The following is a 16,166-nucleotide window of genomic DNA, read 5'->3' on the forward strand; positions in this document are numbered from 1 at the left end:
AGTTTGATGGATCCTGTTTGCTCTCAAATTGATATTCCCCAGCCTTTAGAGGGGCTGCTATACTCATTTGACTTTTGGGGGGAATAATTATGCATTTTCTGTATGAACTGGTTTGAAATGTCACATTGCTTGAGAATTCCTGCAGCTTGTCAGATGTGTTAATTTTCTTCATTTTTCTCATGAATACTTTAAACTGTTGACCTAGCTCATGAATAGAGTAGCACTTTTCTTTCTCCTCTGAAAAAGACAGGGGATTAGTTAGCAGATGTCAGTAGATGCACAGAAACTGAAACATCTTGGTAAAATATGTCAGTCAATGTTTTGAAGATAAAGTGAATATATTTTTTTTCATTCATATTTTATTTTTTTTAAATAATAAATTTTATTTTTATATTCCCCCATACAATTGCAAACCCCCCATTCTGACCCCAATCCCTCCCCTCCTGCCCCCCAACCCCCAAAAAATGTCTCTGGTTCATAGTTTTTTGTTGATTTTGATTTTCAAAGTGAATATATTTTTTCGTTCTTAAAAATTGTTTAATTAATGTTATATAGTATTTATTTCAATTGATTTATTTCATTCAACTTGGTTGTTAATTTATATTTTCACTGACTATTCCCTAACATTATTACAAAATGTATTGTAATAATAATTGTTTAGCTGTTTCCAGGAATGGAGGCAAAGGAAAGAAATGGAAGCAGTTTGGTGTCTGTGTTAGAAGCACAGGCTGAGGAATCTAGTTTGGATTCATCTGCCAGCTCCACTGTTATTAACTATCTGACGTAAGCCAGTTTGATAACATAAGAATTTGTTTCTTTGCGTGTCAAATGGAAATAATAATATATCCAAGGAGTTTTTGCGCATTCACACAAGTGCGCGCGCGCGGGCGCGCACACACACACACACACACACACACACACACACACACACACGCTCCTATTTACACAGCCTGTGTGTGCACATATGTATCTGATTAGTTTGTTCTGAGAGAGTCCAAAATAAAAATTTTAAGATGTACTTAAATCAATATTATTACTTTGGGTTTTTTCCCTTCAAATTGAAAACTAAAACAAGAACTCAAATAGTATAGGTAATAAAATTATCATTTTGGGTTTTCATTGGGTTCCATTTCTCTATGCAATCTTATTTCCCAGAATTAAACCTCCATTTGAGTAAGACTGGTCTAATTCCAACCTTCCTCAACCAGCACCATCCTCGCAAGTATGCCCCTGCTTTCTACATTTCTGAAGAAAGTTCTTTCTTGGCCCCACCAACCATCTCACCACCCATACCTATTGTGCGGTGACCTTCTTACTGAACTTAGACACCTGCCTGCCATTGCTGGTAAACATCCTGATTCTGAAGTTTTCTCATCTGAATCACATAGTACTTGATTTTTCTATGTCTTTGTGAGTGTATCTACTATAATATGATGGAAGAGCAGTAAGTTTGCTTTTAATATTTCACCAACATTCTTTGGCACTTTCTTGCTTTTGGTATAACCTCCATTCTCTAGGGACACCCACTGACCCTTCACTTTGAGGTGGTCCCTTATCTTCACTTTTCAAAACTTATCGAACATGAGTCCCTCATTTTCTCTTAAAGCAGGAAGATATGGTGATGAATTGACTGTTTTCTGAGAACATCTTTTAGTTTTTAACAGCTGCCTTTAACTTACCCAGAGAAGTGCCTAGTGGGAGAATATCAAATATCTTAAGAGTCAGGAGTAATTTTTGACAAAGGGCTTTGTTACAGACTCCTAAATTACTCCAACCAGATGCCTGTCCATCTGATGCTTTACTAGCTCATCCCAAATATGAAAAATGTGGTAAATGAAAATGTTCAAATCACTATTTTCATAATATGATAAGCAAGAGAGCCTGATACCAATCTACTAAAAAAACATAAATATTCTTAAAATATTAAAAATACAAAAAATATTAAAATATTAAAAATATTAATACTATATGGAATATATTTGAATTACTAATTTTTCCTATAAAAGTTGCTTCATCAACCTATTAAAGGAAAGTTCTCTGGGGAAATAGAATTCTGTTCTTCAACTATCATTCATGAGGGCTCACCATCAAATAGTAACTCCTGAGTGGAATCAGATACAAATATTTTTCTCTGTACAATTCTGCTTGTGTCTTTCCTGCTAGTTGTTACTGAAAATCACAATGTTAAAATATTTTAAAAATCGATCATTTAAGAGATTTGTTATTCCCAAATGATTCTTTTTAACAATTATTAATTATTGGTTTATTTTTTTCTTCTTCCACAAATAATATCGTAACATGGGGAATATAAAGTATTTCATATTCAAATTTAATTGGCTTCATAGACTGCAAAATGAAGAGTTAACATTATTCACTTACATTCCTAGCACAGCTGACTTTAGGCTGAGTCTACACTTAGACTACTATGTCGGGTCCTTGAAACTGACAGCTGGTGTAACAGAGTTTACCTTGTTGTGTTCTTGTTGGCCTATAGCTTACTTCTTATGATCCATTTGTATGGTCTATCATACTTAGTTTAAAGTCCCAGTTTAGACTACTTCACAGTGTAAAAGTCACTTTGAAGTTTTAAAAAATAGCTATCGTGGTCACTAAACAATCCTTTGCCATTTTGCAGTGCTGTCTGTGGTCTGTCCTGTGAGCGAGCACAATACAGATACATGTGTGGCCCTCAAGACATCACCAGATTTCTGCGTACAAGTAAATGACCTCCTGGTTCCTCCAGCTTTCCCTAAGGTTTTTATCAAAAATCTTTGTGACATTCTACTCAAACTTTTTCTGTTCTTCAATGTCACTTGTAAACAACGAAGTCAAAAGTGTATATGGTGTTTGAAAGAGAATCTGAGAACACCTGATTATCTGGTTTTGTTTTACAAGAACAACACGGCAATATCCATTTACTGGAGGTCAAATTCTGGGGAGGGCAGCCATCAAAAGCACAGGCATTAACTAGAGCCCGCTAGTCAGTAACAAGCTATCCGGGAGCTGTAAAGAAATTGCACCTTTGAATAAGTAAATCAAACATCCTCTGAATAATCAGAAAACCCAAGTAATGAGGGAATTCACTGGTTGGTGGGGGCCTTTGCCTGTTCTTTCTATTCTTTTGTGTCTCTCCCTTGGAGTTCTCTTGTTTTCTTCTCCCCTGCGATCTCCTGTACTGGCTTAGCCCTAGTTGACAGCACTTTTCTTTCTTTAGCAATATTGAAAGAGTTGAACATTTTGAAAGGAAACATAATAAACACTAGGCAGAAAAAAAATACAAAAAAATAAAAATAAAAAAGATGCAAGCAGCCTGGAAATAGCTTATTTACAAACTACAGATTTGGACTCTAAAAAAAAAAAAAATCATAAAATAACTGAGGCAGGACTGGGCTTCTTTTCTTCTAGCAGTTCAGATTATCTGATGGGCTCATCCTAACCTGGAGGCCCATGTAAGTGAGGTCTTCCCAGTACTCTTCGCTAACCTTCTCTTGAAGAGAGGCTGAACTGTTCTGTCATGTGAGGACGCAACACACACACACACAGAGTCATCAGTGACCTGGAAACGGCCCAGACACACGCTCTGATGGCCTCTTGATGTCGGACTCCACAGATTGCAGAACTGGAGGGAAAAGGAAGAAGACAGATAAAATACCTTCAAAAAAACAGCTACTTATGTCAAAAAATGATGGCCAAGTGAAGTGCAGAGCTGGATGAATATACTGTTCACCTCAAGGATCAGTTGCAAGAGATGATGACAAAACCACTTCACTACATGAGGAGAAATACTCAGCAACAGGCTTCCTGGATCCAGAAAAAAATGCAACAGAGGAAATCTTGTTGGATAAGATTGAGATGAAGGTTGAAAAATGAAGAAAACAATCTTCTATGGAGATTGAAATGCTCCTTAGGTAGGAGTCAAAGAAACATGAAAAGAAGCTGGAGTTTCTGGAGAAACATGATAGGGACCCAAAGATGAGACAGAATGAACTAAATGCTTTTCAAACTGCAAAATAATATGAGATACCTTCAACACCTCACAAAGATGATAAGGGAATAGGAAGAGGGCATCATTGAAAATTATACAGAAAAGGAAAAGGCAATGAAGAAGACAGAACTGGATGACTTTGAATTAAACAGCAGAAAGCTCCAGACCTGGTGCAAAGCTCTGGGTATGGAACGAAGTTGGTGGCTTCAAAATTCCAAGAACAGAGATGCGAGGAAGGATTCAGAAGTAAAGGTTAAAAAAACAAATAGAAAAAGGACAAGTGTGAAGGGATTATGCTAACTGAAATAAGCCAGAAAGAGAAAGATAAATATTGGATGGTTTCACTTACATGCAGAATACAGAGAAACCGAATAAAAAGTCAAGAAAAAGACAAAACTAGCAAGCTGACCATAGGTCTGAGGCATATAGCAAAAGAGGGTGAGGGAGGGGTTTAAAACAGGGGAGGGAAAAACACGAGGATCTATGGTGTGGGTTCACAGATGATATGGTAGCAGAAGAACTATGGGGTCTACAGTTGAGGGGAGAAACCAGTTACTGCACAAAAATGACAAATGATATAAGGGAAAAACAAACAAACAAATGAACAGGTGGAGAGGCAAGAAAAAGTGACAAGTCATCTTTTGTCTTTTCTGCTGCTATTCTCAGATGGGGAACTCAAACAGAGCAAGGAATGTCTTTTACAACCACAGACAATTTGTCCACAGGTTTGTTTTTTTTTTTTTTTTCTTATTTAGACATCCCCAGGAGAAGTTGGTGATTTCACTTTGCATATTATATCAGGTTTCAAATCCTGAATTTCAAATCCTAAATTTATACCATCAATTTAAACCTGCTTCATACTCTAAAAAAAAGATCACAGGGAAGAAATGCTTCTAGGAGCCTTGGGGAGAGTCTGCTCACTCTTTCTCACCACAAGTAAAACACTTCATGGGGATGCATAAAACTTCAATCATTCCTGTTTTTTAAAAAGGGAAAAAGATGGCATTAAGAACACTGGTCACACTAAGGTCAAGTCCTTTCCTGGGCAAAACTGATATGGATCAGTCCAGCCTCAAAAAGGAGAGAGAACTTCTCCTTCCTCCATGTGGAGGTCCAGAGCAATGGCCACCTTTCCTTGCTCCTCCCCTCTCTCTGTGAGAATGAGGTAAAGCCCCTCTTTCTTCTTTGGACAATGGCATCAACTCAGACAGCAGATGAAGTATGATTGAGGACAACAGAAGGAGGTAGGAAAACTTTAAGAGCAGCTTTATGTGGAAATGAGGAGCAAAAATCCCCTCCCCAGGTCAGTTCTATAGTGTAGGCATCTCTGTATTCCGCAGGGTAATATTTTCTAGTCATTGACCTTCAAAGAGTTAAAATGATATCCTCATCTAAGAGTGGCTGCCCCACAGGAAACTTCAGCCATGTGTGGAGACATCTTTGGTTGTCACAACTGAGGAGTTGCTATTGGCATCTAGTGATTTAAGGCTAGGGATACGCCCACATACCCTACAACATGACAAGTAATTGTCTAGTCGAAAATGTCAGTGTTGCCAAGGGTAAAAATTCTTGCATTACGATGTTAGAAATCCAGTACTTTTAAAATGTATTTTAAAGATTGCAATTTAAAACTGTATATTTCAAAGTTTTAAAGTATAAAGGAGTAAACTGTAATATTCATTTATATAGATAGAAATTTCAGGGTACAATTAAACAATAAATTCTCTTTGTAATGAAAAATAAAGAACCTTTTTCCTCAAAACTCTTTGAACATTCATGCATAAGTAATAGATGCAGTGAATATGTATAAAAATTTTGAATATGTATAAAATGTGTTCACTAAGTTTTTTAATTAAGTTATTGTGATGGTCCTCTGTATATCTGCATCCCCATCTCTGAAGAAAGATCCATTATGGAGGAGTGAACTGGAATTTCCTTGACTTAATGGAAATCCTACCCATTGCTTTCCATATGAAATAGATACAGAAATGAAGAACAAAAGGGTGTACATGACCCTTTTACTACACTTTAAAGAAATTCACCCTGGTGAGTAACAGAGAAAAGATAGACTTGTATGTTTATTCCATTAGTTGGGGGCTATCACCACTTACCAGGCTCATTCCCACCTGAGACAACCCCTGCTTTATTGCTTCGACTGTCAGAATTAGGAGCCCTCCCTCACTGCTCACATACCCCTTAGGTTTACCTCTGGCAGAGAAGTTATCATTTTGCTCTGTTTTATGAAGCTTAACCCTCATTCTCACCAGATCATGAACTCCCTGTGTCAAAAGGATCAAAGAGTTTACCTGTATCCTTAGTGTCTAGTGCAGAGAAAATATCCAATAATTATTTCTGAATGAATATCAATATTTTTATAAACAATGATGAGACATTAAGAGATTGGCAATAGCTTCAAATTTTATAAATTAGAAAAAAATGAGTCACAGTTTAGATGAAGTTTACATGACTCAAGTTGAAAAGTCATTAGCTATTTTTAGCTCCTTTTAACAGCTGGGAGTCAGTCCTAACTTGGTGTTTAATTTCCAGAGAAGACAGGACCTGAACAATTGAACAGACTCTAGAGGTGACTTAATTATCTATTCTGATTCATGACTTGGCACATGCGTAGTCATTATCATCAAAAGTCATATAAAAGCTCCATACTTGGTGTTCTATGAAGTAATTTTAATGGCGATTATAGGTCAGGGACATCTTAACATAATAAAAAACACTGACCTATTGATACATGTGCCAGGAAAGTGTTCCTTCTTTCATGCAAAATAGATAAGACTTATATATATATATATATATATATATATATATATATATATATATATATTTCACTCTTTGTTATATACTTTGAGAGTAACTTGGGCATGTATAAAATACAACCTGATTAGCTTATTATTTATTCAATAAATCCTTTTTTGGATTGTGAATCTGTGTAAGGTTCTTTGGTAGGTAATTTGAGGGACTCGATATATGACCCACAGTTCACTGTGACAGACTTTATCACTTATTTAAAGAAAGGGGAAAACACTGGGAAGAGTAGCAAACCATTTAAGACCAAACTGCAAATAAAGACTACATTTTGTTTTACAGATGAAGACTGTGTCCATGGTAAGAGAAACCATCCATCTGTAACAGCTAAAGACCCAAGGAGGTGAGACAAGAGCTTTTTCTTAGTTCCTGATATGCTTTCTGTTCTGGTTTGGCAGAGGACTTGGTTTCTAATCTTTCCTCTTGAAACATGATTGCTACATTACCTTCCCACTGACACTTATTGTTTACAGATTCCATATTTATGAATTTGTCTTCTCATTTAAATTAATTTGTAACCCCCAAATCAAACAGTGCTGTCAGAGTTAGTCCCAAACTTAGGCAGAGGGCACCCCTAAAACTTTGGGTGGACAAGTGCCTTACCAGTTGAGGTCAAACAAGGCCATTCTCTATCTCTTCTTGGGTTCTTGAGCTGAAAACAAATGCTCTTTTCACAAACTGCGAATGGACTGTTTTTGTGGTTTGGGGCATGATTTTGCTGTTCAACATGGCCCCAGCCCTAGAGCAGAAGTGGGGCCTAGTGTCCTAAGAGCAGAACATCTGTAGGGTGAAAATGCAAACTCAAATAAGCTTAACAAATTCCATTCAGGCATGAATTATGGTGCGATTGGCCATGAGCACAATGTCAATGAGTCAACAAAAAATATTTAATAAAGTATTTTAAAACAGAAACAGAGGGGTTTTTTTTTTATTGCTCAGTTGGGAAACTGTTGAGACCAGCTTGTCGCAGGAGCCTGTTTTTGCACTAGAAGCAGTGGCTCATATTTACCCTCCTTCCTCCCTCCAGGCCTTTGTCCTGGTACATTTCACCTCCGGGGCGACTTCTGCTCAATCAGGCTGGAGTCGGCCTGGAGCGCCCGCCCCAAGCAGGAGTGGGCGCCCTCCGCCCGACGCGCGCAGTCGCCGGCAGGTGGCGCCCGACGGTGGGCTCCTTCCCAACGCGGTCTGGGCCAGGTGGACTGGAAGGGGCGGAGGTAACCGGGAGTGGCCAGTGGTGGCGGTCCCCGCGGTCGCCCACCCCCTCCACGCAGCGCTACCGGCACGCGCGCACGGGGAGGGCGTGAGCGGCGGGGCCAGCTGCGGTCTGAGCTAGGGCACCGCTGCCTGTTTCTCTGCGAAGCGCCGGGGCTCCCGCCGCGCTCAGTTAAAAGTCCACCACCATGGAGGCGCAGGCACAAGGTGAGTGGTCGCCGAGCCCCCCCAAGGCGCAAAGCGTAAAGACGCTTTTCCTGCACCGCCTAACTTTGCTCTCCGACCGAGCGGATCGTGCCATCTGCACACGTCCGCAACTCAGCTCCTGCCCGCGGCTGCGGGGTAATTGCTGCTCCCCCAAACTAAGGATTTGCTGAGACTGGGGGCCAGTGAAGGAGCCGTGAAGTACCGAAGTCCCTTCGCCCACGAAAGGCTCTACCTTCTCCCCCAGCCAGTGTCTACTCCCTTCCCCCGCTCCCCAACCTCGCGGGTGCCCAGAGGACCTGTTGTGCCGGGTCCTAAAGCGGGGTTCGTTCTCCCTTCCCTCGGGGAAGTGGGGAGGGAGCGCGAATCCGCGTGCCCTGGTCCGCTTGCCCTGAGCCGTGGGCGCCAGTCCTGCAGCTCCAAGATCCGTGCGGAGCGAGGCACGCGCTCAGGTGGTGGCTTCGCGGAGCTGGGGGTTTCCCGGCTATTCCAGCTGCTGGAGCGCGGGGACGGCCTTGGGAGGCCACCCCATTGCTGACCTCCCGCAAGCGTGCGTGCGGGTTTCCGCGGCGGGGGAGCTGCCTCTGCCTCCCCTGGCGCGCGGGCCCCGGCCGTGGCCTGGCCACCCCTCGCCTTCCCGAAGGGGCAGCCTCGTACCCTGGGGTCACACTCAAATCAGGGTTAGGGAATCTTGATGGCTTGGTGCAGGAATGGGGGTGAACGGAGGGTGGGAAGGAGCAGAGATGGGCTGATGGGGCGCGCGAAACTTGTGGGAAGGACATTGACCCTGGAAGTCCACTTGGGGAGCAGTGACCAGAGGGATGGATTGCCAGTTCGTTCGGCCTTTCAGTCATCACCAGCTTCTTTCTACACTGTAGGGAATTTGGTGATGGCTTTTGAATCGTTGATGGCCCGTTTAAAAAAAAAAAAAAGGCTCGTAACCCTGTGCACCAACACTTCTGGGGGCAGAAGTGTTCTGAATGGAAGGGGCTTGAAGGGTGCTGGGGTCTAGAGCCACCCAACAGGTGCCCGGATTATAGTTGTCTGAAGAGCAGGAACCATCCTGGTTCCTTCCTCAGCCAAGATCTTGCCCTTAAAAGCTGACCCCACCTTACCCCCACTCTCTAAATAGGAAAGGAGAATTCTACCAAGGTGGGAGCTAATTGCTCAATTTCAAAAGCAGAGGTGGCCTTGGAGGCAGGTCTTCACTCCTGAACTGAAGCAGTTGGGAACAGCACTGGAGTAGACTCGAATTATTTGGAGAGTTTTAAATTAACAGGTCAGAGCAATCAATTTACAGTCTCTGGGGCCTGAGCATGGGTATATTTGAATGCTTCCCCAGGTGATTCTATTATTCAGTAAAGCAGGAAAAAAAACTACAGGTAGGAAATATTCTGTGGAGTCTAAAGGCATACAAAGAATAGTTTGGAACCACTGCTGACACTGGTTTGTTTTACTAGTTTGCTTTACTGGAGCGATTTAATTCAATATTTCAGGGCTTTCCTTTGCCCAGCTCTGTGCTAGGAGGAGCAGACACAGGCTTAATTTCTGCTGCATGAATCTTAAGGCAGAGGAAGAGCATGGCCATTCACAAGCATAGCTATTTGGTGAATGTAAAATTGCACCTGTGTCCATGAGATGAAAGAGAACCATATAGTCAATAAGAGGAGCCTGAAAAACTTTAGGTCTATTAGGTGATAACAAAATAACAAAGACTGCTGTGTCCCTGTTTCTGTTCTTTGTGCTCTACATGTGTTGATTGGTTTCTTCTTGAAGACAGTTCCACTGGGTGGGTAGTGTTTTTGTTCCCATTCTATAGAGAGTAACAAAATCTGCCGCTTTCAGAGGAAAGATAAAACTTATTTCCCCACCTACCTCTCCCCTGCCGGGTCTTGCCTTCCCCCCATGACAGCGTGGAACTGCAATGGATGGGGAGAACTAGTTAAAAAGCAAATGGAGTAGTTCTAGGGAGATTGAGACTAGGGTGCTGATCAGCCAGGAGGAGAAAAGTGAACAGATGTAAGAAATACTGAGGAAGAAAAGTCAAAATAACTGATAATGGATATGAAGGCGGGTGGTGTCGAGGGGGTCTGAATATTTCCTTAAGTCCTCATTTCCCTAATATTTTAAATTCTTCATTTTAAGATTTTTTGGTCACGTAAGCCACAGACATATCGTGTTCTCTAAGAATAAAACTTCTCACAAAATGTTTCTAATTTATGTTAGAGGAAAAATCTTTCCACTTGTCTAAAGGATTTTGCCTCTTAGATTTTAAGAGGCCTGTAGTTTGCTAAGTACAAGTTTCTATCATCAGCACAGATCATTTTAGAATTACCTAGCGTGGGGGTGGCTTCACTTTCTTGAATTGATTGATCTTTCTTGATCTGGAGGCAGCAAAGATGAATGGTTCAGTGTAGCTGTTGAGTAGATAGTCCGTGTGCTTTCCAGAAAAGCACCTTGGTATGTATGGCCGTGGTTTGTACACAGCTCAATAAATGCTGCAGTGGGTTTCTGTAAGTGAAATTCCACACCCATTTTCTTTGACTTTGTAAATATTATTTCCAGCTAAAAAAGAAAACATTCTGGGAAGTTGGCAGAAGGGAAAATACAAAAGTGGGATTACGAGGAGGGGCAGGAGAAAAGTGTGGAATGTGGAGTCTACAGCCGAACAGTATTCTCTATTCTCTGACTTTCTACTGGATCAAGCAAACTTTGCTTTAGTGTAATTGATACAGAGAAGGACTGTGGTTAGGATGGTGACCATTTTTCTGAAAAAACATGGCAGTTCTTTAATATAAAAAGTCTCTGATCTTTTAAAACTACCTATAAATATTTCATTATTGTCAGAAATAACTTTGTTTTTGTCTTTCCCAATGTCTTCAATGTTAAAAGGAAAATTTGCTCTCCATTTAACACTTGTATACATTCAGGTTAGTAGTTACATTCATTTCTTATGACTATAGTAACAAATGGCTACAATTTAGTGACTTAGAACAACAGAAAGTTATTTTTCACAGTTCTGGAGGCTAGAAGTTCAAAATCACTATCCCTGGACCAAAATCAAGATAACAGCAGGCCTTCACTCCCTCTGGAGACTCTAAGAAAGAATCTGTTCCTTGTCTCTTCCAGCTTCTGGTGCCTGCTGGCCTTCTTTGACATCACTCCAATCTCTGCCTCCATGGAGATATTGAATTCTCTTCTGTCTGTCAAATCTCCCTTTGTCTCTCTTGTAAGAATGCTTGTGATTTCCTTTAGGGCTCATGGAGATAATCCAAGATAATCTCCCCATCTCAAGATCTTTAACTTAATCACATCTGCAAAGACCCTTTTTGCAGATAAGATAGCATTTACAGGTTCCAGGGATTAGGACTTGATATCTTTGGAGACTATTTTTCAGCCTACTACAATAGCTTTTTTTTTTATATTTAGACATTCTATTCAGGAGGAGTCTCAGAAGTCCATGAATGACATGACATAATGAATTTCAGATTAATCCTTCCTGTTTGCAAATTCCATTAAAGTGAATATGACATGCATACCTTACATAATACTTTACTCACAGGACCTTTATTCTCATCTTTTTCCAGGAAAAATTTAGGGCAGTTTATTGTACATGGATGTGTAAAACATAGCAAAATAATGTAAAGTGGAAATAGATCAAAGACAATCAAGATTAAGAATGGAAAATGAAGCAAGAAATGAAGCAACAGAAAAATGAATGCAATTATAACTTTATTAATACTGCATGGATAACAAATTCTTGTTTTGTAAAAAGGAATGATGTTTTCTACAAAACTGTGAAATAGTTTAAATAGCAGTAGGTACATTCTCTTATTTATAGGAATCAGATTACACAAGAAAAAAATTATTTTACTTGTTTCAGGGAATATAATTATAAACCTTGAACTATAGAAGCTAAGTGTTGTATATTTTAATTTATGATGTTTAAGATTATTACTAGGAGTAGTCTTAACTATATTCAGAGCTACCTCATATAGTTTTATTTTCCTCTTAAATAAAAGTTTTAAAGTGGATAGTTCTATATACATTAAATGAACTTAATCATTTGTAACAACCTATACTGTTGTTACAATAAATCTTTATAAACTGTAATCTTGCACACAATAGATATTATAGTATATTGAAACTTATTTTGAATTGCCTTCCCTAGTACACCTTGTTTTCCTAATACTGTTGGTAGTCAGAATCTGTGAGCTTGCTTAAACAAAAAATCATAAGCAAGAGAGTCTATTGTTGTGGTCTATGATAAAATTTGGTACTGAATGAGATGCAGTAAATAGTAAGTACTTCAGCAAAACTGACTTGTTAAGTAATTATTTCAACAAATATTTATTGATTACTATAGTAATAGCAAATATTCAACACGCACTATTGAGAGGTAACAGGGGATAGTGGCTAAGATTCTGGAACCAAGGGAAACTGCCTGAATTTTCATCCTTTCATTGTCCCTTTCCATTAAGATGACCCTACACAAAAGTTACTTGGTTCTTCTACCTTAGGTTCTCCATCTGTAGAGTAAGGATACTAATAACAACAAATGTCATAGCATTGAAAGGAGGATTTAATGAGATACAGGCAAAGTGCTTCAAACACATGGTAAGTACTGGATGGACATTTGCTGTTGCTTTTACAAGCATATGCCAAGAATTTTACACGCCTTATTTTTGTTGGATTGTTATAATAATGGCATGATAGATAGCATTACTTTTAGCTCATTGAATAGTCAAGGAAATTGAAAATTAAAAAGAAAATTAAGAGAAGAAAACAGGATTCAACTTCAGGTCTGTCTGAATCCAAAGTGAGTTTCACCATTATATATATACTTAAAAAGAAAATTAAGAGAAGAAAACAGGATTCAACTTCAGGTCTATCTGAATCCAAAGTGAGTTTCACCACTATATACAGCCAACAGGAGACAAAGATGATTTTGATGTGGGTCATCATTCCAGGAAGGGTAGCAAAGAAGAATCATCTCTATGGGTAATAATGGCACATAGAACAAATAAAGGGACAGATTTCCATCCCAGTGGAATTTTTAGAGTACTAGTGTGCTAATCCAATCTAATTCACATTGAGGATGATAATAACAATATTTTAGCCAGTTTTTTAATGCTAGATACCACACTATGTATTAAGCAAAATGTGTAATAGGTTAAAAAAAAAGTCACAAGGAAGGTAATGTTATTTTCATTTTATAGGTGAGCACACTGAATGATAGAGTTGTTACACAACTTTCTCCAACTCATACAGCTTGAACATGTTGGAGCCTGGATTTAGAATCAGAGAGTCTGACTGCAGACCTTGGAATTTTAATTACTAGTCTATACCATCTCTTTAAATTGGTGTACATAAGCAGCTAGCGTGCAAAATTATAAACAACAGATTTTTGCTGTATATCCTTAAGGTCCGGAGGGTCTTTAAAAGGGCAGAATTTAATTGCATTGTCCATCCCATGTATGGGCAGCATCTAGGTATGGGAATGTGAATCTGACCCAGAACGAGGTCTGCAAAAATAAGCCCCAGATGTGGCAGTTGGAGTGCGGGTGAGAGGTAGAGAAAGGCAGGGTCAGAGCTTCCTGTTTTAGAGATGAAGAATGCTACAAAAGTCATATGACTCGATTTTTTTAACCAATTTGGAATTGTATCACCAACTGCAGGGAAAAACCAGCTCACAATGTAATGGTTACTCCACTTGGTGTTCATCTCTATCCTATAATCTCAGTAGTTTAAGAGACATAGTATCAACGTGTTTGTCCTTAAGTGCTTGTAGCAATTTATATTAAAATATCAGTCTAAAGTGGCCTCAGACTTCAGCCTAGCCTTCATTCCCTGTGTGCAGAAGTTTCGCCCTTTCTCAAGCCTCCAGCAACACCTGGAAGCCACCTCTTAAATGTACGGAGTCAGAATGCCATTAAAAGCACAAAAAGAATGACCCCAAATTGTGGATCTTCAGGTCTATTATTCTACTTTTCATTGACTACTTTAAAAACCAAGTGTAATTTACTTAGAAAATGTGCAGTAAATTAAAAATTATCATTAATGCATGCAGCAGAACATTTTGATGAATTTGAGTTGGCTAAAAGAAAGCTTTGGGTCCTCAAGGAAAGATGAATTTTAAGTGGTTTCTTTCCATGTGAGTCATTATCAGTAGCATTTTGATGCAGAGTGAGGGAAATTCCCAAAACAAAATCACAAATCTACAAAGAACACCCCTTCATTGCCAACATATTTCTTTCTCAAAGGACAAATATCTGGCACTTTGCTGTTGTGCTATGGCCAGAGTATGTTCTCTGCCCTGAAACCTGTGTGTGTTCAACCTCATCTCCACACTCACCTATGGTTATTTGTACCTTATACAAATTACATTTTCCCAGTCCAAAGCAGAGCCCTCCAGCCCGTTTGGAATTATGAAATGCATTTTTCTCATAATAGAAATTTCTTTTGTCAATCAAAAGTGCCTGCTGAACAAGGATCCTGGAAGTGGAACCCATTCATTCAAAAGAAACAAAATTGGGATGGGGTGATGGGGTGGTGGGAGATGATCTCCTTAGGTCTCAACCTCAGAGTCTCTGGCTATTCAATTTCTAAGTCTCCCTATACCACACCTGATTTCAGATTTTTCTCAGTTTTTTTTTTTTAAAGATTTATTTATTTATGCAAGAACTGGGTACAGGCCAGAGGTGTGGGTGATGAGAGGATTCACCAGAGACAGAGTAGGGAGCAGAACAGGCGGATTGGCTGAAATACTCTGCTGAGGGGAGCAGTGGGTGAGACAGGAGAGGTCTGTTGCGCCATGTGGGTCAGCTCCCTGGCCAGGGATCGAACTCGTGCTGCAGGGGCTGCTGATAGCTTCATAGTGCTCTGACTTAACCCTTGTGCCACCAGGGAGGCCCTTTTCTCAGTTCTTCTTATCTCTTCCCCAAGCCTGGGAGAAATAAATATTTTGGATTAATGTAATGGAAACTGTTACATACTGTGGAGGTGTCATGATCCCACATAGTAGCTTTGAGTTGGGTTCCATTTGATGTGGGGAAAGAGAAAATTAACACCCTTGTTTAAAAAAATATATAAATCCAGTTCAGGTCTCATGTTAATGAACTTTGCAGCTTCATGTGGCACAGTTGCTCACTGTATACTCCTTGAAGCACTTCGTCCTCTTAGTTTACAGTGACCAAATGCCCTTTTCCTCCTCCATAAGCCCCACCTTTGCCTCCTTTGCTTTCTACCTACACTCACTCTCCTGGTGAACTCCTGACTGTGCTTTTAAATTCCATGCAGATGCTAGGAAGAACCCCCAAATTTATTTCCCCAGTCTGGACCTGGCCCCTCAAATTCAGTCTAATGTGCTTCTTGATCTTAAATGTGTCTAACATTGAACTCCTCTTCCTCCAAAAAGTCCCTCATTCTCTCAGAGTCCTCTCAGTTTATGGCAACTCCATTTCCAATGCAGAAGCCCAAAACCTATCCCTGAGGGTTTTGTTTTGAGGGTCCCCCACACTACCATTATACCCCATTTCCAGTCTCTCATGTCAGCTCTACTTTCAAACTGTATTTGGAGTTGAACGAATTCTCCCATCTGTGCTGATCACACCTTGACCAAACTGTGATCATCTCTTCCATGGGTTTCTGAAGGAGCTTCTAGCTGGTCTCTCTACATTGGCCTTGACCTTCCTTTAGTTTGTTCCCATTAATAATCAGAGGATCCTCTCAGAACATGTATTATCATGCCACTCCCTTCTTGAAAACTGGAAAAACTCCTCATGTCACTCAGAATAAAGGTGGAGTCCTCTTAGCAGCTAGATGGGTGCTAGTGATCTGCTCCCCCCCCTTACTCCCCTGACCTCATCTCCTCCTAATGTTCTCCTGGCTTGCTCCCTTTGCTTCCCTCCAGAGCCTTTGAATTTATTAAACCCTCTGCCTCAAA

The 16,166-nt window shown here is 40.0% G+C and overlaps 1 protein-coding gene across 2 annotated transcripts in view; it reads left to right on the forward strand.

Annotated features, from left to right (window-relative positions):
- Nucleotides 1-7,129: 7,129 nt before the first annotated feature.
- Nucleotides 7,130-16,166, forward strand: part of TPD52L1 (TPD52 like 1) — a 93,095-nt gene continuing 84,058 nt past the window's right edge. The window contains exon 1 of one of the 2 annotated variants that reach the window (XM_037520355.2): nucleotides 7,130-7,148. Coding sequence is in view for 1 of the 2 variants with exons in the window: in XM_037520349.2 (XP_037376246.1) it covers nucleotides 8,206-8,224 (19 nt within the window). In the remaining variant the exon portion in view is untranslated. Of the gene's footprint in view, nucleotides 7,149-8,017; nucleotides 8,225-16,166 lie in introns of those variants that run through there. The other variant, XM_037520349.2, reaches the window with a different exon arrangement.

This window comes from Talpa occidentalis, unplaced genomic scaffold, assembly GCF_014898055.3.
Source record: "Talpa occidentalis isolate TD23 unplaced genomic scaffold, MPIMG_talOcc4v2.1 talOcc4.2, whole genome shotgun sequence".
Classification (NCBI taxonomy): domain Eukaryota; kingdom Metazoa; phylum Chordata; class Mammalia; order Eulipotyphla; family Talpidae; genus Talpa; species Talpa occidentalis.